Source organism: Anolis carolinensis, chromosome 1 (genome assembly GCF_035594765.1).
Source record: "Anolis carolinensis isolate JA03-04 chromosome 1, rAnoCar3.1.pri, whole genome shotgun sequence".
In the NCBI taxonomy this organism is placed as follows: Eukaryota; Metazoa; Chordata; class Lepidosauria; order Squamata; family Dactyloidae; genus Anolis; species Anolis carolinensis.
The window spans coordinates 215,878,396-215,904,816 of record NC_085841.1 but is presented as its reverse complement, the minus strand read 5'-3'; the positions used below and the strand labels follow the sequence as shown (position 1 = coordinate 215,904,816).

Sequence of the window (26,421 nt, the reverse complement as noted above, 5' to 3'; positions counted from 1 at the left end):
TGACCCTGCTTAGATTCCAAAATAAAACAATATCTGGTGCTTTTAGGGTATTTAGGCAGGATAGGTGGGCAGAAGTGACTAAATGGCTGCATTGTTACCTCCGGGACATCCTGTCTGAGGCCTTCAAAAGTGTCATAAAACAGCACATTCCATTTGCAATGTCCTGCTCAGCATCTCGAGCCTCCTCTAGTTAGGCCAGAGGGTGACTAGTTGCACTACTGCTGATGACAGTGTTCAAGGAAGAAATGTATTTACTAAATTGAATTTTGAATGGGATAGGAAAAAGATTGCCATAGGCAGTGGGGAGGACTGATATAATCCTACCAGCTTAGTTCATGTTGTTGCATACGGGCGAAACAACCATATCATTTACAGGAGAGGGGGCAAAAAAAAAAACCAAGGTAAAAAACAGCACAAGATAGAAGATTTATTAGTGCTTGCATTTAATGTTATTGTAGCCTAGTGTAACTGTGTGTTACAGCACATCCAATCTCTTTCATTTATCATAAAACAAAAATGGAAAAGAAAACAAGTAAAGAAACTTGTATTTTTTTCTGCTGGGTTTCTGTAGGGGATTCTATACGAGATACTTGACTTGGCTATTTGTCATTTACTATTTCATAATGCCAGGCTTGTATGTGGTGCCATCTTTATTACTACTATTTCCTGTGGCTTGAAGCAATCCTAGTATCAACAAATACGACACTGTACCAAGCCAAAGCAAAATGCAAGATTTTTTTTCCGTGTCAGGAGCAACCGGAGTTGCTTCTGGAGTGAGAGAATTGGCCATCTGCAAGGACGTTGCCCAGGGGATGCCTGGATGTTTTGATGTTTTTACCATCCTTGTGGGAGGCTTCTCTCATGTCCCCGCATGGAGCTGGAGCTGATAGAGGGAGCTCATCCTCACTCTCCCCGGGTGGGATTCGAACCTGGCAGCCTTCAGGTCAGCAACCCAACCTTCAAGTCACAAGGATTTTATCCCCTAGGCCACCAGAGACTCCAAATGCAAGATACAAAAGCAGAATGCAATGCTGTCAGTGTTACCACATGATAAAATAATGAATAAGAATATCATACCATTTACTACGTTTTCATTTGTTGTAACTATCATACAAAACCCTTTAAAAACCACGTTTTTTGTCCTTCCAAAGTAGACATTTGCTTCTTTGATTGGCATCTCTCTGACACTGCAGTGTGTGTGTGTGTGTGTCTTCAAGTCACCTGTCAACTTATGGTGACCTCATGAATTTTATAGGGCTTTTAGCTCCCCATTTATTCCAAGCTGTAAGAATTAGTACAAGATAATTACAATGCTAAATGAGTAGGGTCACCTCTAGAAGAGGAAAAAAAACAGCAACACAGTTTGTTTGTGGATCAAAGGCCAGACTGCCTCTCCATACTATTTTGGGGTGTAACCACCCTGCTTGAGCCATGTTTGTAGAAATAAATAATCCTCTGTTTATCGATAGGATAAATAGATGGAAAATTGACACCGAGGAAGTGTGAGAGATTACCAAAGTCCATTTCTCCACCGCCTTGAATCCCCCTGCCACCTTGAGTCCCCCTTGGGGTAGAGAAAGTTAGGATATATATATGGTAAATGAATAAATTTGTTCACATTTTAGATGGAGAAGAGTTAAGAAAAGGTATTAAATATAAGCAATATTTGTCCCTCTAAAAGGCTGGTATGGAAACAGAAGAATTGAGTCATTATTAATTGTACTATGAAGGGAAGGGAAGGGAAGGGAAGGGAAGGGAAGAAAAGAGCTAAGTTGTTTTGGGATCAAAATTATAAATAGACAAGCATATTGGTTGAAGTTAAGGACAGAAGCTCAGAAGTAAATCATAGAATCATAGAATCATAAAATCGTAGAGTTGGAAGAGATCTCACGGGCCATCCAGCCCAACCCCCTGCAAGAAGCAGGAAATCACATTAAAAGCACCCCCAACAGATGGCCATCCAGCCTCTGTTTAAAAGCCTCCAAAGAAGGAGCCTCCACCACAGTCCGGGGGAGAAAGTTCCACTGCTGAACAGCCCACACAGCGAGGAAGTTCTTCCTAATGTTCAGGTGGAATCTCCTTTCCTGTAGTTTGAAGCCATTGTTCCATGTCCTAGTTTCCAGGGCGGCAGAAAACAAGCTTGCTCCCTCCTCCCTATGACTTCCCCTCACATATTTGTACATGGCTATCATGTCTCCTCTCCACCTTCTCTTCTGCAGGCTAAACATACCCAGCTCTTTAAGCCCCTCCTCATAGGGCTTGTTCTCCAGACCTTTGATCATTTTAGTTGCCCTCCTCTGGACGCTTTCCAGCTTGTCAATATCTCCCTTCAACTGTGGTGCCCAGAATTGGACACAGTAGTCCAGGTGTGGCCTGACCAAGGCAGAATAGAGGGGTAGCATGACTTCCCTGGATCTAGACGCTATACCCCTATTTATGCAGGCCAGAATCCCATTGGCTTTTTTCGCTGCTGCATCACATTGTAGGCTCATGTTTAACTTGTCCACGAGGACTCTAAGATCTTTTTCACACGTACTGCTGTCGAGCCAGGTATTGTCCCCCATTCTGTATCTTTGCATTCCATTTTTTCTGCCGAAGTGAAGTATCTTGCATTTGTCCCTGTTGAACTTCATTTTGTTAGTTTCGGCCCATCTCTCTAGTCTGTCAAGATCATTTTGAATTCTGCTCCTGTCTTCTGGAGTGTTAGCTATTCCTCCCACTTTGGTGTCATCTGCAAACTTGATGATCGTGCCTTCTAACCCTTCGTCTAAGTCGTTAATAAAGATGTTGAACAGAACCAGTCCCAGGATGGTCCCATGTAAAGCAGTTCTTTGCATGTGAAAAGTCTCTGGTTCAATCCTTGGTTTCTTTGTTAGGCTAGGCAGCAAATTTCCTAAGATTCTGGTGTTGTATAGTACAGCAAAACAGCTAATTGTTGGTTAGTTGGATCACTATTCTGACTCAAGGCAGTCTTAGCATTTCAGTGCCAGACTCACCGATGTTAAATGTTTCGAGGTGCTGTGCCAGCTTTAAAACACAGCCATTCTTACGTCCTATTGGCTTCTGCATCAGTGGGTTGCTAAATCAGCTTCATACTTTTCTGCATCCATTAAAGGAGTTGTCCAAGGTACTGAACACCTGTCCTGCTGAAATGGAAGCTACCTGCCACTATTGGTAGCCATTAGCCAACAGTTTGAACTCCTTCTTACTGTGAAATATTCAAGATATTCTCTTCCCTTATCACCACCATTTCCCCACATATATCAGGTGGGAGCATTTCAGGAATTGGGATCTGAGTGTGATATACTCGCGAAATGTTGCAGGTGTGAAGCCAATTTTGTGAGGCAAGAAATTAGTCTCTCCAAGATGTTCAAAGGACGCCTGTTGTACTGAAGGAAAATATTGGCAGGTGCAGCTCTTCCCAGCATGGTACACTATAAGGAGAAGAAGCCTCACTTATTGACAGTTCCCTGCTCCACAGCTATTAAAACCACAGGGGCTCTGTACTGTGTGGACTCTTAAAGCCTAAGCATTACTCACTGTCACAGATAAAATCCAGACTAGATGGATTCCATGCACTACACACACAAGCAAACTGTTTTTCAACTCTCGTTTCAAAAGACTATATGTACCTCCATATCTGCTTTTGCCACATACTCGAAACAAATGTCATATTCAGTCCCCTTCTCTTGTGATTCTATAGCTCTAATGATTTATTTTGTTTGTAGTTAAGTAACTACATGAAGAGGGATACAGAATATCCATATCCTATATGAAAAACAAGAAATCTAAAGCAGAGGGCCTCTTCTATCCAAAGCTGTCCATGCAAACTAGATATTTGGAAAATTTGGATTCAATTGTAAACTGCTGCTAAACATATCCATCATTGAGACTGTCCTTTTCTGGATTTCCTAGGAGTACAGTAAAAATGGCATCCTTTCATGCAAGGCAGGGTATGCGTGATATTTTGAAAAGATCTTCCAAGGATGGAACTATAACGTGAGATTAAGGCAGTTTGATACCATTTTAACTACCAAGGGACAATGCTATAGAATCATGGGTGTTGTAGTTTTACAAGGTCTTTAGCCTTGTTTCTCAAAGAGTGCTAATGCCTCACCAAACTACAGCTCACATGATTCCATATCACTGAGCCGTGGCAGTTAAAGTCATGTCAAACTGGATTCATTCCACATCATAGATGCACCCCAACTTCACCATTTAGACATCCTTGCCTTTTCTCATTCCCCTCCCTAAATTATGTTATCTAACGTACCATGTTCCACTTCACTGGATGGTAGGCAGTAAATCTTGCAAACCAGTTGATGCAGCTGGGAAATTATCAAAGCTTGGCCTAGCTAGCACTTGTATCAATGATGGGCAACCTTTTGCGCTTGGTGTGTCAAAATTCACCAAAAAAACCTAGCATGACTTCGGTGGTGTGTCACCTTGAGAAAAAAAAACCATAATTTCACAATATATATAGTTTAAATAACAAAAAATATATAATTGTGATATATAACTGTATTCAATAAATCAAAAACGATTTACTACCCTTATTTCCATGTACAACAATCTATGGTACCTCTTGCAATTTCCATGCTGATTTCTCTCTATTGTAGTTTCAATGTAGTCATGAATAATGAATAATATTATAATAATATAATAGTAATAATATAATAATACACACACACACACACACACACACACACACACACACACACACACACATATATATATATATATATATATATATATATATATATATATATAGTGCATAATTCCCATGGAGTAAACAACAAAACCACTGGACCAAATCACACCAAATTTGGCCACAAAAGCCATTAGTCATCCAATCAATCTGCACGTGGCAGCGTGGCAGCAAAAATGGCTAGGCGTGTCAGTGCTGACACGCGTGTCATAGGTTGGCCATCACTGACTTATATAGTTATTTACCACACTTTGACTATATTTGTTCAATTATCCTTACAGAATCAGGGCAGCCTTATTGTTCCCATTTTTCAAATATGAGCATAAGGCTGAGCAAAAGTACAATTAGGTAATTTTAGACTACTTATTGAACATGTGCAAGATGTGTGTGTCCTCTATAGTTGTTAATGGGTATTACTTTACTTAATTCGAACTATTTTGCAACTCTCCTTGGTTGAACTGCTTGCATGCTGTGTGCCTGAGGCACACACTAATCCTGTGTCTGGAAACTTTCCCTACTCTGAAATGGGCATTAGTAATTGCTGTTGTTGTTCACTTGCTTGAACAGTCTGTGTATGCCTTGGGCATGCTGAAGGTCTCTAGGTCTGAGAACCATTTCCAGCTCTGAAATGGGTTCTGGCAACTCTTTTTAATGCACTTGCTAACACATACTCCATGTGCCTTGGACATGCTTCATGTGTGTGTTTACAACTCTTTTGGACACATTTCAGTTTATTTCAGAGGTTTTTGTCTGACTATAGCATATTAACTACTATAGATGTCATGCCCCAAGCAGGATCTCAAACATTAAACATTAATCCCTTCATTAACAAGGACAGATATACCAGCTAAATATCTGTATGTCTTTCAGCTTTTGAAAGCACAGAAGGCCTGTAAGGAGAAAAAAAATTGTTAAAAGATGGTAGGTAACGGTAAAGATTTTCCCCTGACATTAAGTCTAGTCATGTCTGATTCTGGGGGTTGGTGCTCATCTCTATTTCTAAGCCAAAGAGCCAGCATTGTCCATAGACACATCCAAGGTCATGTGGCCAGCATGACTGCATGGAGCGCCGTTACCTTCCCGCCAGAGTGGTACCTATTGATCTACTCACATTGGCATGTTTTCGAACTGCTAGGTTGGCAGAAGCTGGAGCTAACAGCGGCCACTCCCGGGGTTTGAACCTGGGACCTTTCGGTCTGCAAGTTCAGCAGCTCAGTGCGTTAACATACTTTTAATGTTCATGTATATTTATAATTATTTTATATCCCGGCATGGAATGCTTGCCGTATATATGTTGTGCTCTGCCCTGAGTTCCCTTCGGGAACATATAAATGTTTAAATAATAATAATAAAATATCCTGAACTGTTGCCCTCCCATATGGAAGGTCTGTGACCCCTTGTGTTTTGAGACACAGCCAGCTCTCCATATCCACAGGCCCTGCAGCTGCCAATTTAAAGCATGAGGATACTGGATGAATGGATTTTAACTGTATGTTTTTATATTTTTATATTGTTTTAATTGTTTGTAATGGATTTTATTTTCTGCTATGTCTATTTATGTGTCGGCATCGAATTGTTGCCAGCTGTGTACGCCGCCTTGAGTCCCTTTGGGTGAGAAGGGCGGGATATAAATGTTGGAAATAAATAAATAAATAAATAAATAAATGAGGCAGCAGAGGAAGAGATGAAGAAAGGGAAGGAAAAGAAGGGTCAGGTGGAGTGAGCATACAGTAAACCAAAGCTTGGCATAGGTTGGGAAGTCACTCTGAATTTTCTTTCCATAGTGGCTGACACACAATGTGAGAGGACAGGAGGACAACCCCTTTGCCACTAGTTGTCAGGATGGAGAACTTCAGCATCCACAGATCTTAGCATTTGTGTTGGGTCCTGGAATCAATCCTCTGCAGAAACTGAGGATGGAGAGTATAGGTTTAAATACTATTGAATAATGTGTTCTACAATGGATTCAGTGGCTTGTCTCTAGCATTCAGATTGTGCAGACTAGTTCTTGCTGTAATAAATTGTTTAGTAAGTGATTTGTACAAAATGTTGCATAGAGTTTGAGGTGAGGAAACTCTGAAGGGCATTTGCAGATTACAAATTTACCAGCCTGACTCCTTGGCCATATATCTAGGATACATATTTTTGGCACAAACAGATGGCTAATAAAACGATACACCAAAGATGACTCTTTTAATGCAAGATAGGCAAATGTGACTCAGTGTTAATTATAGGCATCAATTATGCTTGTGTAGTACAAAAGAGATCATGCCACTGACATTATTTCAGGATCTTGCCAACAATTATTTGCATTTTTCAGATGATCACACTTTGGATCTATCTAGTGAGTAATTCATATTAGAGGTTGGAAAGTTACTTTTAAAAAGAATTTTTTGTGTTACTAATTATAGCTTTAAGTAACCCACTGACTCATTACAGTGTAGAAAAGACACTCTATTGCATTATTTATTGCATTGCTTGTCATAGTTTCATTATTTTTTGGTTTTTATATTGAAAAGAGAATGGGGAATTGCTTTCTAATTGCCCCCAACAATGCTTTAAGATGGTCTTCCAATGTACCATTTATACATTAGAAAGCATTACTTATTACACCAGTAAAGAAACATACCATATATACTTGAGTATAAGCCGACCCGAATATAAGCCGAGGCACCAAATTTTATCACAAAAAAACTGGGGAAACATTGACTCCAGTATAAGCCGAGGGTGGTAAATTTCAGAAATAAAAATAGATACCCATAAAATTACATGAATGGAGGCATCAGTAGGTTAAATGTTTTTGAATATTTACATAAAGCTCAAATTTAAGATAAGACTGTCCAACTCTGATCAAATCATTATTCTCATCTTCTTCAATGTAAATGTGCTTATGTGTCAGAACCCTGCTACTAGAGCCTGGATGTGGCTCTGAGTTTCAGGGTCACTGACATTGATAAGACACCTGCGGCTCAGGACTTGGAGAAGAAACGGCTGCTGGACTTGGCGGGGAATTTGCGCGGGGTTTTACTGAGCGGGAAGAGACTGTTCAAATGAGGGGGAGGGTATATAAAGGAGGGTTGGCCGTAGTATCCCATTCTTGGCTTTTCTGATGTTCATGTTTCCTACAGTAAAAGTTTCTGGTGATATCACAGAGAGTCTTGTGTGTTCATTCAGGAGCGGCTGTGGTGAGCTGACACTAAGCCAAGAATACGGACACCATCCCGCTGTAGCGGTGAGGTGTAACATGCAAGTGGAGGATGGAGAGCTCTTGGGCGCAGGAGGAGGAAGGTCGGAAAGGGCCACTCCCGAGCCGGACGCTGAGTTCCACCAGCTGGCGGCCCTGGCGTCATCCACCGCTTATGCCCAGCCAAATGGGGTAACCCAGAGGCGTGGAGTGGTGCGGGGAGACAGCACCGGAGGAGAGGAAGGTTCACCTTCCCCAGGCCCACAAAGGATGGTGTTTCTGGAGGAGAGGATGTCGGCGATGGAGACCACCCTGGCAGTGATGTCGAGGGCGATGGAGCGCCTGGCGGTTTTGGCGGAGCCGGAGAGAGGAAGGGAACTTCGGGCTAGCTCAATGTGGGACGTGAGCGTGGGAAGCAGCCAGGGCTTTGCAGACCTCCCAGCACCGAAGGGAAGGGAAATGCGAAAGGAGCCCGGTGCCCGGCCCAAGACCCAAACAAGCCTGACGCGGGTGGAGGAGAGTGACGACGAAGGGGAAAAGCCTCCGAGAATCCCGGCTACGCTCCCAACTGAGACCCTGGTGCCCCTGGCGAATGCCGGGCGTGGCACAGGGCCAAGAGAAGCAGCAGCGGGGCCCACTGGTCCGCAAGGGGGCTTGCGACGGGCGGAGAATTGGGGATTGCCACCACAGGGACCCCTACCGAGACGAGAGGAACTAAGGATCGAGTTTGGGGGAGAGTCCTCTGAACTGGATTTTTTCCTGACCACGGTGAGGGGCTATATGGAGGACAATGCTCACACTTTTAGAACGGAATCCAGCCGGGTACGGGCCATTGGTGCAGTGTTGAAGAGGGGAGCGGCCAGCTGGTACGTTCAACTGCACGCGCGGCGCGACCCATGTCTGGGGTCACTCCGACGCTTTATGGGGGCCCTGGAGACCCGTTTCCGAGATCCACTGGAGCAGATCCGGGCGAGGGAGAAGTTGAAGACCGTCTCCCAGGGGCAGAGGTCGGTATCTGAGTATGCGGAGGAGTTCCAATGCCTCGCCGAAAAGGTGCCGGAATGGTCTGCAGTAACAAAGATAGAACTCTTCAAAGAGGGTCTCAGGCGGGAGATCCTCTCCTGGGCGGTGCATCGTGATGAGCCTGACACACTGCGCGGATGGATTCAGCTGGCGGGGCGCGTCGAGACATCGCTGGCCCAGGCGAGGAGGCACCGAGGAGGGCTACAGCAGCGGCCGCAGATGAAAGAGGGGAGCCGGAAGGAGGGATCAACCCCAGCCGGGAGGAGAACGGAGCCGACAGGGAACGTGAGCACCAGCAGGAGGGGCTGCTTCGTGTGCGGCCGTTTGGGCCACAGGGCTGCCGAGTGCTGGCAGAGAAAAGGGGAAGGCGGAGGCCCGCCCAAACCAAGAGCCGTGGCAGGGAAACGCGCCGAGGAAGAACCACCGATGAGGCACCACTCGGGGGGGTTGGTAAGTCAGGACAAAGCCATGATAGTGGTCCCCATTCAGCTTGAAAGTGGCAGCAAACAAGCAACCTGCAAAGCATTTGTGGATTGTGGATGTTCCAGGAACATCATCTCCCCTGAATTAGCCGAGGGATTGGGATGCGAAAGAACGAACCTAGAATCCCCAATAGCTTTTTCGCAGTTGGACGGATCCACAGCATCGGGATCATTAGCTAAGTACAGTGCCGAAGATGTAAAGTGTAAGATAGGGAGTTGGGAAGGAAAGGTGTCATTTGTGATATCACAAATAGCCAGCTATAATGTTATACTAGGCATGCCATGGCTGGGGCAGGCCAACCCGCAAATCAACTGGGAGGATAAGAGCATGATCTTCAGGATGAAGTTGGAAGAAGGGAGCCAGGAAGTGGAGAGAGAGCCGGGGAAAAGGGGGGAGGAAGACTCTATCAGGATAGCAGAACTGGCAGATAAATTACCCCCAGAGTATCGGGATTTTGTGGACGTATTTGATGAGAAGGAAGCAGACAGTTTCCCACCGAAGCGGAGAGTTGAAGTGAAGATAGAGCTAGTCCCAGGAGCAGAGCTTCCCAAGGCAAAAATATACCCAATGTCGGCTAGGGAAAAGGAGGAACTGAGAAAATACATTGATAAAAACCTAGCGAGGGGTTTCATAGAGCCTTCAAATTCCCCTCTAGGGGCGCCTGTGTTGTTCAGGCGGAAAAAGGACCAAACGCTGAGGCTCTGCATTGACTACAGGGGCCTGAATGCAATCAGTTCTGTAAATAAATACCCCCTACCCTTAGTGAAGGACTTGATCGCCCAGTTATCGGAGGGACAGATATTCACTAAATTGGACTTAATTGAAGCGTATAAATTGCAGATCAAACCAGAGGACAGGTGGAAGACGGCCTTCTCCTGTGCATTCGGATTATTCAATTATCGTGTGCTCCCCTTCGGTTTGTGCGGCGGAGGTGCCGCGTTCATGCAATTAATCAACGAAGTGTTGCATCCATTGTTGTACAAGGGGGTCTTTGTTTTTTTAGATGACATATTGATAATATCTCGGACTAAGGAGCAACACATAGAACTAGTCAGGGAAGTCCTGCAAAAGTTGAGAGAAGCAAAACTGTATGCGAAGCTTGCCAAGTGCGAGTTCAATAAAGACCAGATAGACTTTCTGGGGTATAGGATTTCCTCCCAGGGAGTGGCGATGGACCCTGCGAAGGTAGAAGACGTGAGGGGGTGGGAAGCCCCCAAAACACGGAAGCAGCTGCAATCCTTCCTAGGGTTCGCAAACTTCTATAGAACATTTATCAAGGACTTTGCGCGCCTCACTTTGCCATTAACGGATTTGTTAAAGACTAAAGGCAGGGGAGAAACAGCCAAAGTGAAGGCCCCAGGGGCCAAACTGACATGGACAATAGAATGCCAGGAAGCTTTCGAAGCCCTTAAAAAGCGTTTTACTGAGGAGCCTGTCCTACAGCACCCTGATATGTCTAAAGCCTTTGTATTACATTGCGATGCGTCAGACCGGGCATATGGGGCAGTTCTGCTGCAGAAAGACGAGGGGGGGAACCTGAAGCCATGTGGCTATCTGTCAAAAAAGTTTAGCGATACAGAAAAAAACTGGCCAATTTGGGAGAGAGAAGCCTTAGCTATTCTAAAAGCACTAGAGTGCTGGAGACACTTTCTGGAAGGAAGTGGAACACCGTTTGAGGTGTGGACTGATCATAGAAATTTACAGTATCTAAGATCCCCTCGTAAACTATCAGCGAAGCAAATTAGATGGGCCCAATATTTCAGCCGTTTTGATTTCAGACTCAGATTCTTCCAGGGGAAACATAACATACTCGCTGACGCTCTCTCTCGGATGCCTCAGCACGGGGGAGGAATTCAGGAATCTGAAGGGAGCCTATTCCTAGATAAGCAATGGGGCCTGGCAGTACTAACTCGAGCACAAGCGGCCAAAGAAAACAAACGTACTGCCATTTCCACGGGGGGAGGAGAAATATGGGAGGAAGAGTTGAAGCGAGCGTATGGAATGGACAAATGGTTACAAACTAACAAAGAAAAGGGAGAATTGTGTGGGGATTTGGTGTTTGTAAATAAGAAATTGTATATCCCTGAATGTTTAAGACGAGAAATGTTAAGGAAGTACCATGATAACAAAGGTGCGGGTCATCTAGGCCCCACCAGGACTATTAAACTGTTGGCCAGACTATGCTGGTGGCCCGGAATGAGGAAAGACGCCAGGGGGTACGTCACGCAGTGTGAATTATGTGCAGAGGGAAAAACACCACCGGGGAAGCCCCAGGGGCTATTGCAGAAGGTGGTGGAGCCCATGAGGCCATGGGAATGCGTAGCCATGGATTTTGTAGGCGAACTACCCCCCAGCAGAGGCCACAGATACATTTGGACAATATTGGACCTATTCTCAAAACAGGCACACTTTGTGGCCCTGCCAAAACTCCCTTCAGCTGAAAAACTTGCTGATTTGTATGTGAAGCATGTATATCGCCTACATGGGTGTCCCGACAAAATAATTAGCGACCGGGGAGTCCAATTTACTGCAAAATTTTGGGGAAAATTCTTACAGCTGTTAGGAGCAGAAAGGAACCTGAGCTCGGCCTTTCATCCCGCGACCAACGGGGGGGTCGAACGTACCCAACAGACACTGTGCCAATTCTTAAGGATGTACACCAATTATAGACAGGATGATTGGGCGGACCTTCTACCGTTTGCTGAGATGGCTTTTAACGGGGCCGTACATTCGGCCACAGGTCGTGCCCCATTCGAAATAGTATACGGACAGGAGGTGGCACCTTTCCCCAGGCTACCCGAGTGGAAGGAAGGGGAGGGCCAGACCGACGAGGAATGGCCGGCCAAAATCAAGCAAGGGTGGCAAACCGTGGTAGAGGCATTGCGGGAAACACAAAAGAAGTACAAGCTCTTTGCGGATCGTAGGTGCCGAGAGGGGGACAAATTGGGCGAAGGAGATCTGGTTTGGCTGAGCACAAAAAACCTAAAATTGGGATTCCCATCCAAGAAATTGGCTCCACGCTATATAGGACCATTCAGGGTAGCAAAAAGAATAAACGAAGTGACCTATGAGCTGAGGCTACCCAAGGACCTAGGAAAGATACACCCGGTATTCCATTGCAGCCTGTTAAAAAAGTATAAAGGAACTCTGGACGGCGGAGAACAATAGTTGTGTTTAATCTTTTCCTTCCAGGATGAAGGGGAGGAGGACGCCATGTCAGAACCCTGCTACTAGAGCCTGGATGTGGCTCTGAGTTTCAGGGTCACTGACATTGATAAGACACCTGCGGCTCAGGACTTGGAGAAGAAACGGCTGCTGGACTTGGCGGGGAATTTGCGCGGGGTTTTACTGAGCGGGAAGAGACTGTTCAAATGAGGGGGAGGGTATATAAAGGAGGGTTGGCCGTAGTATCCCATTCTTGGCTTTTCTGATGTTCATGTTTCCTACAGTAAAAGTTTCTGGTGATATCACAGAGAGTCTTGTGTGTTCATTCAGGAGCGGCTGTGGTGAGCTGACACTTATGTATCCTTTTAATATTAATAGAGTAAAATAATACATGTAATAATAATAATAATAATAATAATAATAATAAATATAGGAAAATAATACATGTAATAATAAATAGAGTAAAATAATAAATGCAATAATAATAATAATAAGATCAGAGTGAAATAATAAATGTATTATTAATAATAATAAAATAGAGTAAAATAAATGTAATAGTAGCAACAATAATAGAGAAAGATAATAAAATTAATAATACCAATAATAATAGGGAAAAATAATAAATGTACCATATATTCTCGAGTATAAGCTGACCCAAATATAAGCCAACCAGGACCCTCACCCGAGTATAAGCCGAGGGGGGCTTTTTCAGTCTTAAAAAAAGGGCTGAAAAACTAGGCTTATACTTGAGTATATACAGTAGTTCCCATTTAATATATTACTTTTTAAATGCAATTCTGTTATCCCCTTGTTAAACACCCATGTAACCTAGTACAGGTAATTTCATTCCTTGAAATTCCTACAAATTTGTGAGTAATAGTACTCCCCAAACTATCATAATCAACCAAATTAGGGCAAAAAAATGACTGTTTTAAACAATAGTATGTTTTTTGAATGTAAAACATGACTGAATTAACAGCAATGCAAATAGAGTTATTCACTGATTACTCAGTAGAAGCCTCCTTGAACTCTGTGCATTTCCTCAACTGAAAGCTGATGGATAGTTTTTTCTTACAAAAAGATAAAGCAGCACCGTCAAAATAATCAAACATGAAATTAAAAACATTTGGTATTAAAATAGCAGCCCGGAAGCATCGATTTAAAAGGAAGAGATCATTTTGCAAACCTCCACAGAAACAGCAGGTCTTAAAACTTTACCTGCTGCAATGTGCCAAAGGCTGGCTAAAATGCAGATGTGATATACAGGAGTATCCATGCCTCATTCATTTGCAACTGATCCTATGCCTCTGGCAAATTCATAGGTCTTCATATCTTTAGCAAGAGTGTCCATTATAGGGGTTTGTAAAGGTATTTTGCTGATCACAATTTCACAGTTATGAATTTCAGGAACCTTGAGTTCTTGAACATGTGAGCTCTGTAGGCATGTTCTGCTTAACACACTTATAAGTGCCTATAGAAAACATTGTGCTCAATGCAGAAAGATCTATAAAACAAGTAGAGATACAAAGCTGCCTGTAGGTAAAGGTAAAGGTTTTTCCCTGACGTTAAGTCCAATCGTGACCGACTCTGGGGGTTGGTGCTCATCTCCATTTCTAAGCCAAAGAGCCGGCGTTGTCCGTAGACACCTCCAAGGTCATGTGGCCGGCATGACTGCATGGAGCGCCGTTACCTTCCCGCCCGAGCGGTACCTATTGATCTACTCACATTTGCATGTTTTCGAACTGCTAGGTTGGCAGGAGCTGGGGCTGACAGCGGACGCTCATTCCGCTCCCGGGATTTGAACCTGGGACCTTTTGTACATTCACCCTTTTTATGGGTGAATGTACGCATAGGGATAATAAAAGATTGCTATAATTAAAAGTTTGCATTCCAAAGTGGCCAGTCAAGGAATCCTGCTTGGGTACACATCCTGGAGCTCTCGTATATCATTCAAATGGAGAAAAATCTGACCAAAATCCTGTTGGGAAACTATGATAGTGTAAAATGTTCGGGGCACCACAGCTCAAGAAGGATATTGGCAAGCTGGAATGTGTTAAGAGAAGGGTGACAGAGATGGTAAAAGGTCTGGAAATCAAGCCTTATGAGGAGTGACTTAGGTGAGCATCAGGACCATAACAAAAAAAAAATGGGGGGGGGGGGTTGAAACATTTTTTAGTGAATCATGAAGAGCAGTTCGATAACACAAAATAATTTAGAAATCAGGCTCCATTGATAAACTTAAGTGGACTCTCAAGACAGATAAACTTCAGTGGACACTCATGAGGATTTGGTTAACCAGTTAAAATTCAGAAGTAACCCAGGTTTAAAAAAAAAAAAACCAAAAAAAACCCTGGACATTTGGGGAGAGGGGTTGAACCCCTAAAGCCTCATCCTTGGCTACAGCCCTAGTGAGCCCTAGTGTATGCAATGCTAAAAGTGTATAGAGTGTTGTATTGGGTGTACCCATGTCCTTGGACTTATCCCTTGCATCTTAAATTGAAATGAGCAGGGAAGTTCTTGAAAATTAGATAAGTACATTAAAGCCTCATGCCTTCAAAGAATGGCTGGAAAATGCTGTTATTAATGTCCTGGTTGGCTTATATTTGGGTCAGCTTATACTCAAGAATATATGGTACATTTATTATTTTTCTCTATTATTATTGAAATTATTACATTTATTATTTTTTTCTATTATTGTTGCTACTATAACATTTATTTTACTCTATTTTTATTATTATTAATAATACATTATTTCACTCTGATGTTATTATTATTATTGCATTTACTATTTTACTCTATTTATTATTACATGTATTATTTTCCTGTATTTATTATTATTATTATTATTATTACATGTATTGTTTTACTCTATTATTATTAAAAGGATACATAAGCACATTTACATTGAAGAAGATGAGAATAATGATTTGATCATTTAACCTACTGATGCCTCAATTAATGTACTTTTATTGGTATCTGTTTTTATTTCTGAAATTTACCACCCTCGGCTTATACTGGAGTCAATGTTTTCCCAGTTTTTTTGTGGTAAAATTAGGTGCCTCGGCTTATATTCGGGTCGGCTTATACTCGAGTATATACGGTAATGACTGTATTTATGAATTTAGCATCAAAATATTGCAGTGTATTGAAAACATTGACTACAAAAACATTGACTGCTAAAAGGCAAACTGCGTTGGATAATACAGAATGTTGGATAAGTGAAGGTTGGATAAGTGAGACTCTACTGTACTATTACATATATATATATACAGTAGAGTCTCACTTATCCAACACTCGCTTATCCAACGTTCTGGATTATCCAACACATTTTTGTAGTCAATGTTTTCAATACATCGTGATATTTTGGTGCTAAATTCGTAAATACAGTAATTACTACATAGCATTACTGCGTATTGAACTACTTTTTTTGTCAAATTTGTTGTATAACATGATGTTTTGGTGCTTAATTTGTAAAATCATAACCTAATTTGATGTGTAATAGGCTTTTCCTTAATCCCTCCTTATTATCCAACATATTCACTTATCCAACATTCTGCTGGCCCGTTTACGTTGGATAAGTGAAACTCTACTGTATATATATTCATTCATGTCCTATTATTTATTTATTCATAAGGCCCTTTCCCTTGTTCCTAACTAACACACTTGAGGTAGGTTCCCCGAAATAGAGTTCTAACAGGTTCATAGAGAGGGAGATTGCAGCTACAACAACATTTCAGGTAGACAGGCATAGGATTATTATTTAAGAAGTCAGTGTATGGCCTATGAAATAGAGCATTTCCCTATTTGAAGCCTTCATGAAAGCTCAATTGCAAACTGGCCATTCAGTTCATGAAGAGTGATCAGTGTCTATGGGTTGGCTAAGTAAATGGGCACCTCTTCTGGCAAAACACAGCTCTCTGTAGGACCACAGGCTGGAAGGGTCATGTGAACAGTGTTCAATTTTCAAGACAGGAAATGTGGGCTGAGCTGTATAGCTTCATAACCACTTGCTAACCTCTTACACTGCTCTCAGCATACCAGGTTGCCTGTGTGGATTCTAGCTGAGACAGGTGGAAATTCACTTGATTTCACATACACATTCCTTCCTCTTTGAGTTTGTCAGCAAATCTCACTCCTAATGATGGCTGAAACCTAGAGGGCGCTTCTAGCCAGACTAGCTTTTATTTAATTGGCTATTCTAGATCCTGTAAAAGCGATTATCATTTATATGAGAAATACTGATGTACAAAATTAGAGTAATGGTACCAGTCCCGATGAATGTTATGATTCTATCATCCGACTACCTGCTTGTCTGCTTTCATATATACTTTGAGCATCTCTTATTTGGAATTCCAAAATTCAAAATACCAGTACAGTAGAGTCTCACTTATCCAAGCTAAATGGGCCGGGAGAACCTTGGATAAACAAATATCTTGGATAATAAGGAGGGATTAAGGAAAAGCCTATTAAACATCAAATTAGGTTATGATTTTACAAATTACACACCAAAACATCATGTTATACAACAAATTTAACAGAAAACTACAGTAGAGTCTCACTTATCCAACACTCGCTTATCCAACGTTCTGGATTATCCAACGCATTTTTGTAGTCAACATTTTCAATATATCGTGATATTTTGGTGTTAAATTCGTAAATACAGTAATTACTACATAGCATTACTGTGTATTGAACTACTTTTTCTGTCAAATTTGTTGTATAACTTGATGTTTTGGGGCTTAATTTGTAAAATCATAACCTAATTTGATGTGTAATAGGCTTTTCCTTAATCTCTCCTTATTATCCGACATATTCGCTTATCCAACATTCTGCCGACCCGTTTATGTTGGATAAGTGAGAGTCTACTGTAGTTCAATACGCAGTAATGTTATGTTGTAAATACTGTATTTACAAATTTAGCACCAAAATATCATGATATATTGAAAACATTGACTACAAAAATGCCTTGGATAATCCAGAACCTTGGATAAGCGAGTCTTGGATAAATGAGACTCTACTGTATTAGTTCAATTATCCTTACAGAATCAGGGCAGCCTTATTGTTCCCATTTTTCAAATATGTGCATAAGGCTGAGCAAAAGTTGTTCGCGTGGCTGGCTTTGTCATATACACAAAATTATTAAATATTGCATACATTCACCTTCAGGTTTGGGGTATAAGATGTGTATGAAACATGAATGAATTTTATGTTTAGACTAGGGGCCCATCTCCAAGTTATGTACTGTACATATATGCAAATACAGGTATCCCAAAATCCAGAGAGGAAAATCCAAAATACTTCTGGTGCCAAGTATTTCAGATTAGGGAAATTCAGTCTCTATATGCTTTAAAACCATAACAGTGAAAGTGGATAATCATGTTTATATGACTGTCAAATTCACTGCAGTACCCCTGAGTTTTCAGTTATTCCTGAAACTGGTCAGGGATTCTCAATATTCGCAAGTGAATGCTGGCAGTCCCCAGATTTCATCTAAATTCATGGTAGCATATGCAGCCATGGATTTAGAGGTGAGGCCCAGTGAAATCAATGCAACCCTGATAAAGATGTGTAAGGGATTTGCAGCACACTTGACAGCTTTCCCATTCATGAAGCATCCCAAAGCCCAACGATTGACAGAGAGAGTATCCTGCTATTTCAATTAGCAAAGGAACAGTACTTTAGATCTAAATTATCCCTTCAGATGATTTAATAAAAGAATAGCACAGCCACATCCATTTTGCATAATCAGACTTGTAAAAAAAATTCCAGAAATATAGCCCCCTCCCGTACAGATCATGTACCATCCCAATTTTTCCCCAGAGGTCCCCCCATTTTGTGTTGCTTTTCACACTTTGTGGATTAATATCTAACAGATCCATTAATTTTACAGTTTATGATTTCTATCGGTCTTTTAATGTGGATGCTCCTGAGAGCTTCAAATATTCTAGTCAGACATACTTTGACACAGGGTTGTGAAATATGGATGAGATTTTTTTCATGTTTCTATTAAATGCCCAATTATCTTGCAATAAATTTATTTATTAAAGTCCATTTCAGTGATGTCTGTATTTCTTCATCTCCCTGTAAAAGACTGGAGATAATCAGTCTGATTTCCAGCCGTGATTTATGTCATCTCATACAGTTCTGCAGACCATGTGGAATACTTTCCGTTCTGTAAATTACCAATAACTGGAAAATGAACAGCTGAATTAGGATATAGGCTGGCTATTTTTCACTAAGGATGCCATCCAGGTAAACATATGTTGTTGCAGGTAATGAACTGAAATAATGTGGAGCAAATAAGGTGAGTAAACATTTCATATAATTTCAAAAGGTACTTTATTGACTCTCAAAATCTTCAGATCCCCAAAAGCACCATTTGAAGTGATGTGAAATATTTATCCTGACCAATGTATCATTGCACAGAACTGGCTGATTTTGAACAAGGGGTTGATTAGATATTTTTGCAGTCATCTCTCCACCAATACTTTGTGCAGGGCAATGTTGTTGTTGTTTATTCATCCAGTCGCTTCCGACTCTTCGTGACATCATGAACCAGCCCACGCCAGGGCTTCCTGTCAACCGTTGCTGTCCCCAGTTCCCAGTTCCCCAGTGCAGAGCCATAGCCAGAAAAAAAAATTGGGAAGGGTTTTGAAACTTTTTTTTAGCGAATCATGAAGAGTAGTAACTATACATGCATTTTAAATTTTGTAATTCATGGTTCAATAGAGTCTAGTTTTAATTGATGTGGTACTGTTTTATTGTTTATTAATATGTCGTTGTTTTATTGAATGTATTTTGGGCAATGTAATTTGCCAACTGTTGTAAGCTGCCCTGAGTCCCTCCGGGTGAGAAGGGCAGAGTAAAAATGATGCAAATAAATAAATAAATAGTTACATAATGCAAAATAATTTAGAAATCAGGCTCCATCGATAAACTTCAGTGGACACTCAAGACAGATTAACTTCAGTGAATACTCATGGGGATTTGGTTAACCAGTTAAAATTCATGAGTAAACTAGGTTTTTTTTTAAATGAAAAATTTCAGGTTGGGGGTGTGAACCCCTAACCCCTCCTTGGCTACAGCCTTGACTTTTTAGGTTTTATATGTAATCATAGCAAAGCTTGGAAAAGTTACATCCTTGTACTACAGTTCTAAAAATCTCCTGGTGGCACAGTGCATTAAAGTGCTGAGCTGCTGAACTTGCGGACTAAAAGGTCCCAGGTTCAAATCTCGGGAGCGGAACTGCCAACCTAGCAGTTCGAAAACATGCAAATGTGAGTAGATCAATAGGTACCGCTCCGGTGGGAAGATAACGGCGCTCCATGCAGTCATGCCGGCCACATGACCTTGGAGATGTCTATGGACAACGCCGGCTCTTTGGCTTAGAAATGGAGATGAGCACCAACCCCCAGAATCAGACACAACTAGACTTAACGTCAGGGGAAAATTTTTTGTGGTCCAAAACAGAAAATTCCAGATCAATCCTTCTCTTCTCCAGCTAAAGGTTCCCATGTAGCAGGATTGGAAAAAAATGCATTTTTTTTCATGTCAGGAGCAACCGGAGTTGCTTCTGGAGTGAGAAAATTGGCCGTCTGCAAGGACGTTGCCCAGGGAACGCCTGGATGTTTTGATGTTTTACCATCCTTGCAGGGCCGGCCCAAGGTAATTTTCAAGTGTAAGCGAACAGAATTTTGGCGCCCCCCCAAAACAATCGGATATCGAATTGTTGGCAGTTGTGAGGCTACCCTGAGTCCTCTTCAGGGTGAGAAGGGCGGGACACAAGTATGGGAAATAAATAAATAAATAAATAAAATCAGGACAGTAAAAAAGAACACTCAAAAACAGGGGAATTCCAGACATGAAACAATCAGGGCCAGCTAACACCACCCAACAAAGATTCCCTCAGGCAGGAAGCAGCCAGGTTTTGAATATGTGAGGGACATTCAATGCTAATCAAGGTGGCCAACTGCAACATTCACACTTGCCTCAAAGAGTTCTTTATCCCACCCTGGACATCATTCCACAGATATATAAACCCCACTTGCCTAATTTCCAACAGACCTCACAACCTCTGAGGATGCCTGCCATAGATGTGGGTGAAATGTCAGGAGAGAATGCTTCTGGAGCATGGCCAGACAGCCCAGAAAACGCACAGCAACTCAATAATGATAATGATAATTTTATTTCTTACCCGCTCAAGACGGTTGACAACATTGCTAGAACACATAATAATTTAAAAACACTCCGTAAAATATACATATGGAAACATATTTCCATAAAATACACAAAACAAAAAGGAGCCCCGGTAGCGAAGTGTGTTAAAGCACTGAGCTGCTGAACTTGCAGACCGAAAGGTCCCAGGTTCAAATCCCGGGAGCGAAATGAGCGCCCGCTGTTAGCTCCAGCTTTTGCCAACCTAGTAGTTCGAAAACATGCCAATGTGAGTAGATCAATAGGTACCACTTCCGGCGGGAAGGTAACGGTGCTCCATGCAGTCATGCTGGCCACATGACCTTGGAGGTGTCTACGGACAACACTGGCTCTTTGGCTTAGAAATGGAGATGAGCACCAACCCCCAGAGTCAGACATGACTGGACTTAACGTCAGGGGAAACCTTTACCTTTACCTTACACAAAACAAAAATTAGACATAGAGTGGAAGTTTAAACAATGTCATGAAAAGGGCGAGAAATCTGCCCCTCTCCATATGGTATGAATCAGGGGTCCCCAAACTAAGGCCCGGGGGCCGGATGCGGCCCATCGAAGCCATTTATCCAACCCCACGGCACAAGGGCAGAAGGGGGTTGGGCTAAGTAACCCAAGGGGTCTCTTCTTCTCTTACAACCATTATTATTATTATTATTATTATTATTATTATTATTATTATTATTATTATTATTATTATTATTATTAATATTGAGGCTGGGTGGACATCTATCAGGGATGCTTTGCTTGTGCTTTTGGTGCACAGAGGCAGAAGGTAGTTGGACTAAATGGCCCAAGGGGTCTCTTCCAATCCTATTATTATTATTATTATTATTATTATTATTATTATTATTATTATTATTGAGGCTGGGTGGCCATCTATCAGGGATGCTTTGCTTGTGCTTTTGGTGCACACAGGCAGAAGGGGGTTGAACTAAATGGCCCAAGGGGTCTCTTCCAATCCTATTATTATTATTATTATTATTATTATTATTATTATTATTATTATTATTATTATTGTTATTGAGGCTGGGTGGCCATCTATCAGGGATGCTTTGCTTGTGCTTTTGGTGCACACAGGCAGAAGGGGGTTGGACTAAATGGCCCAAGGGGTCTCTTCCAAACCTCTTTCTTCTTCTTCTTCTTCTTCTTCTTCTTCTTCTTCTTCTTCTTCTTCTTCTTCTTCTTCTTCTTCTTCTTCTTCACATTGACGCTGGGTGATCATCTGTCAGGGGTGCTTTGCTTGTGCTTTCGATGCACAAAGCAGAAGGGGATTGGTGACTCTGGGGGTTGGTGCTCATCTCCATTTCTAAGCCAATGGCCCAAAGGGTGTCTTCCAACCCTCTTTTTTATTGTTATTATTATTTATTTATATATTTATTTATTATTGCTCAGTGGCCAACTATAGTCTGGCCCTCCAACGGTCCGAAGGATCGTGAACTGGCCCCCTGTTTAAAAAGTTTGGGGACCCCTGGTATGAATAAAGAAATCCACTGGACTTAACTGGCACTTGTATCTTTATTTCTCCATTGGAAGAAGTGAGGCACCGTGGAATTAACATAGTTTGGCTCCACTTTCACTGCCACGGCTCAATGCTATGGAATCCTGGGAGTTATAGTTCGGTGAGGCATCTAAACTATTTGGCAGAGAAGGTTTAAAGACCTTATAAAACTACAATTCCCAGGGTTTCATAGCATTGAGCCATGGCAATGAAATTGGAGTCAAACTGCATTAATTCCAAAGTGCAGCTGCCCTTTGGTGAGATATATGCATCCCTCTGAAGTACACCACTACAATATACACTACAATATACTCTTAGGCCCTTTCTGTATTGCCATATAAAATGCAGGTTATCTGCTTTGAACTGGATTATATGGCAGTGTAGACTCAGATAACCCAGTTCAAGGCAGATAATGTGGATTATCTGCATTGATAATCTGAATTATATGGTTATGTAGAAGAACCCATACCCTGCCATATAAGATCCAGACTATCTGCTTTGAACTGGATTATATGGCTGTGTAGATGCATATAATCCGGTTCAGTGCATATGACCTGGATTATCTGCCTTCATAATCTCAATTATATGGTTATGTAGAAGAACCCATACCCTGCCATATAAAATCCAGACTATCTGCTCTGAACTGGATTATATGGCTGTGTGGATGCATGTAATCCGGTTCAGTGCATATGACCTGGATTATCTGCCTTCATAATCTCAATTATATGGTTATGTAGAAGAACCCATACCCTGCCATATAAAATCCAGACTATCTGCTCTGAACTGGATTATATGGCTGTGTGGATGCATGTAATCCGGTTCAGTGCATATGACCTGGATTATCTGCCTTCATAATCTCAATTATATGGTTATGTAGAAGAACCCATACCCTGCCATATAAAATCCAGACTATCTGCTCTGAACTGGATTATATGGCTGCGTGGATGCATATAATCTGGTTCAAAGCAGAAAATGTGGATTATCTGCCTTGATAATCTGTCTTCTATGGCTGTGAAGAAGGGGCCTTAGGAAACTATAAATCCTAGGAGTAGGCCCACATGTTCCAGCTTCTGGAACATGGCCAGGCAGCTGAAAAACCTGCAGCAACCCAGCCTCAGGCCCCTCCATTTCCCCCCTCAGTTGCCAAGTTGGCCCAGGCCTGCCCTGGAGACATGCCTGGCGAAATGCTGGGGACAGGGACGGGTTCCTACCTGCCCCGTCTTCATGGCTGAGAGGGTCCCCAAGGAGGTGCATGGCAGGGGCACAGGCCTGCTCGACCTGCCAGAGCTCCTTCCAGCCACGGAGGGCTGTCGGGCGTTGCGGGAGGAATCCAGGAAGGGTGCAGGTGGAGCAGCAGGCCCAGAGGCCTGGCCTCAGGTCTTGTTCAGGGGCAAGAGGGCTGCAAGGGCGAGAGGGCCGAGTGCGAGAGAGGCGTGAGTGGGCCGAGTGCGAGAGGGGCGTGAGTGGGCCGAGTGCGAGAGAGGCGTGAGTGGGCCGAGTGCGAGAGGGGCGTGAGTGGGCCGAGTGAGAGAGATGCGTGAGTGGGCCGAGTGCGAGAGGGGCGTGAGTGGGCCGAGTGCGAGAGAGGCGTGAGTGGGCCGAGTGCGAGAGGGGCATGAGTGGGCCGAGTGCAAGAGGGGTGTGAGTGGGCCGAGTGCGAGAGAGGCGCGAGTGGGCCGAGTGCGAGAGAGGCGTGAGTGGGCCGAGTGCGAGAGAGGCGTGAGTGGGCCGAGTGCGAGAGGGGCGTGAGTGGGCCGAGTGAGAGAGATGCGTGAGTGGGCCGAGTGCGAGAGGGGCGCGAGTGGGCCGAGTGAGAGAGATGCGTGAGTGGGCCGTGTGCGAGAGGGGCGTGAGTGGGCCGAGTGCGAGAGAGGCGTGAGTGGGCCGAGTGCGAGAGGGGCGTGAGTAGGCCGAGTGAGAGAGATGCGTGAGTGGGCCGAGTGCGAGAGGGGCGTGAGTGGGCCGAGTGAGAGAGATGCGTGAGTGGGCCGAGTGCGAGAGGGGCGTGAGTGGGCCGAGTGCGAGAGAGGCGTGAGTGGGCCGAGTGCGAGAGGGGCATGAGTGGGCCGAGTGCAAGAGGGGTGTGAGTGGGCCGAGTGCGAGAGGGGCGCGAGTGGGCCGAGTGAGAGAGATGCGTGAGTGGGCCGTGTGCGAGAGGGGCGTGAGTGGGCCGAGTGCGAGAGAGGCGTGAGTGGGCCGAGTGCGAGAGGGGCGTGAGTGGGCCGAGTGCGAGAGGGGCGTGAGTAGGCCGAGTGAGAGAGATGCGTGAGTGGGCCGAGTGCGAGAGGGGCGTGAGTGGGCCGAGTGAGAGAGATGCGTGAGTGGGCCGAGTGCGAGAGGGGCGTGAGTGGGCCGAGTGCGAGAGAGGCGTGAGTGGGCCGAGTGCGAGAGGGGCATGAGTGGGCTGAGTGCAAGAGGGGTGTGAGTGGGCCGAGTGCGAGAGAGGCGCGAGTGGGCCGAGTGAGAGAGAGGTGCGAGTGGGCCGAGTGCGAGAGAGGCGTGAGTGGGCCGAGTGCGAGAGGGGCGTGAGTGGGCCGAGTGAGAGAGATGTGTGAGTGGGCCGAGTGCGAGAGGGGCGCGAGTGGGCCGAGTGAGAGAGATGCGTGAGTGGGCCGAGTGCGAGAGAGGCGTGAGTGGGCCAGAGGGGCGCGATTGAGCCGAGTGCGAGAGGGCCGCGAGTGGGCCGAGTGCGAGAGATGCGCGAGTGGGCCGAGGAGTGCGAGAGGGAGCCTCAACAGCGCCCCCCTTGACGTGCGCCCGAAGCGGCCGCTTAAACGGCCACCATTGTTGGACCGGCCCTGCATCCTTGTGGGAGGCTTCTCTCATGTCCCCGCATGGAGCTGGAGCTGATAGAGGGAGCTCATCCACACTCTCCACGGGTGGGATTTGAACCTGGCAGCTTTCAGGTCAGTAACCCAACCTTCAAGTCACGAGGCTTTTATTCCCTAGGCCACCGGAGGCTCCTTGGAAAAAATGCATGAGATCCTAGTTAGATACTACTATCACAACAACAAAAAACAAATCCATGTTAAGTGTGGGGAAAGTGTAGCCCATGGACACATGTGGCTTCTGAACCTCAAAGTATGGCCCCTGAAGCCTCTCAACGGTCCCTCAAAATTTCTTGAGACTCCTCATTTATACCCTAAAACTATATCAAATGATGAAGAGCCTCCCATAAATTCGACAGTCATCTTTTACCATCCCCAGAACCATCAATTCCCCATGACACACATTTTCAGTTTCAGATTAAACAAAAACAGTAACTCAGATTTGTGGGGGTGGCCTATAGAGGAGAAAATTATTTTTCCCCCTCCACTAATACAGCTACCTGCTTCTGGACTATACCTTTAGGCTGAAATCTTATACACACATTCTATATAATAGCTATGGAACTTGGATCAGAGAAGATATCTATAGGATTCCACCTGAGTATCTCTAGAACAGGGGTCCTCAAACTTTTTAAGTGGAGGGCTGATTCACAGTCCCTTAGACTGTTGGGGGGCCGGACTATGATGAAATAGTCCAAAATTAGGATTGTTGTTGTGTGCTTTCAAGTCATTTCAGACTTAGGTCAACCCTAAGTATAAAGTTTAGGACAGAGGCCAGGTCAATGACCTTGGAGGGCCTTAGTTTGGGGACCCCTGATCTAGACGATCTCATAAGACCATAGGTAAGGAAAGGGGCCCTCAAAGACCATCTAGATGGTTTCATAAGACCATAGGTAAGGAAAGGTGCTCCCAAAGGCCATCTAGATGGTATCATAGGACCATAGGTAAGGAAAGAGACCTCCAAAAGCCATCTAGATGGCCTCATAAGGCCATAGCTAAGCAAAGAGACCTTCAAAGACCACCTAGACGATCTCATAAGGTTATAAGTAAGCAAAGAGACCTCCAAAGACTAGGTAGACTTAGGTCAACCCTAAGTCTAAAGTTTAGGACAGGGGCCAGGTCAATTACATTGGAGGGCTGCATCCGGCCCCAGAGCCTTAGTTTGGGGACCCCTGCTCTAGAAGGTTGTTGCCCTGTCTCTCCCAGCTGGATAAGTAGTGGGAGATCTCACTGAAATCACTAAAAGGGGCTACCTTGGGGAGGTGCTGGACTAGATAAACAATTGGTCTGACTCAATATAATACCTGCATTTTCAAGTTATG

General features: G+C 43.8%; 1 protein-coding gene across 3 annotated transcripts in view; it reads right to left on the bottom strand.

Annotated features, from left to right (window-relative positions):
• The window catches only part of LOC134294344 (proline-rich protein 36-like), a 503,650-nt gene that overhangs the window by 46,514 nt on the left and 430,715 nt on the right, over positions 1-26,421 (bottom strand). For 2 of the 3 annotated variants that reach the window (XM_062965123.1, XM_062965125.1), the window contains exon 1: positions 23,483-25,161. The exons of the other annotated variant lie outside the window; for it this stretch is intronic. In XM_062965123.1, coding sequence (XP_062821193.1) covers positions 23,483-25,097 — 1,615 coding nt within the window. In that variant the 5' untranslated portion in view covers positions 25,098-25,161. Of the gene's footprint in view, positions 1-23,482; positions 25,162-26,421 lie in introns of those variants that run through there. 3 annotated transcript variants of the gene reach the window in all.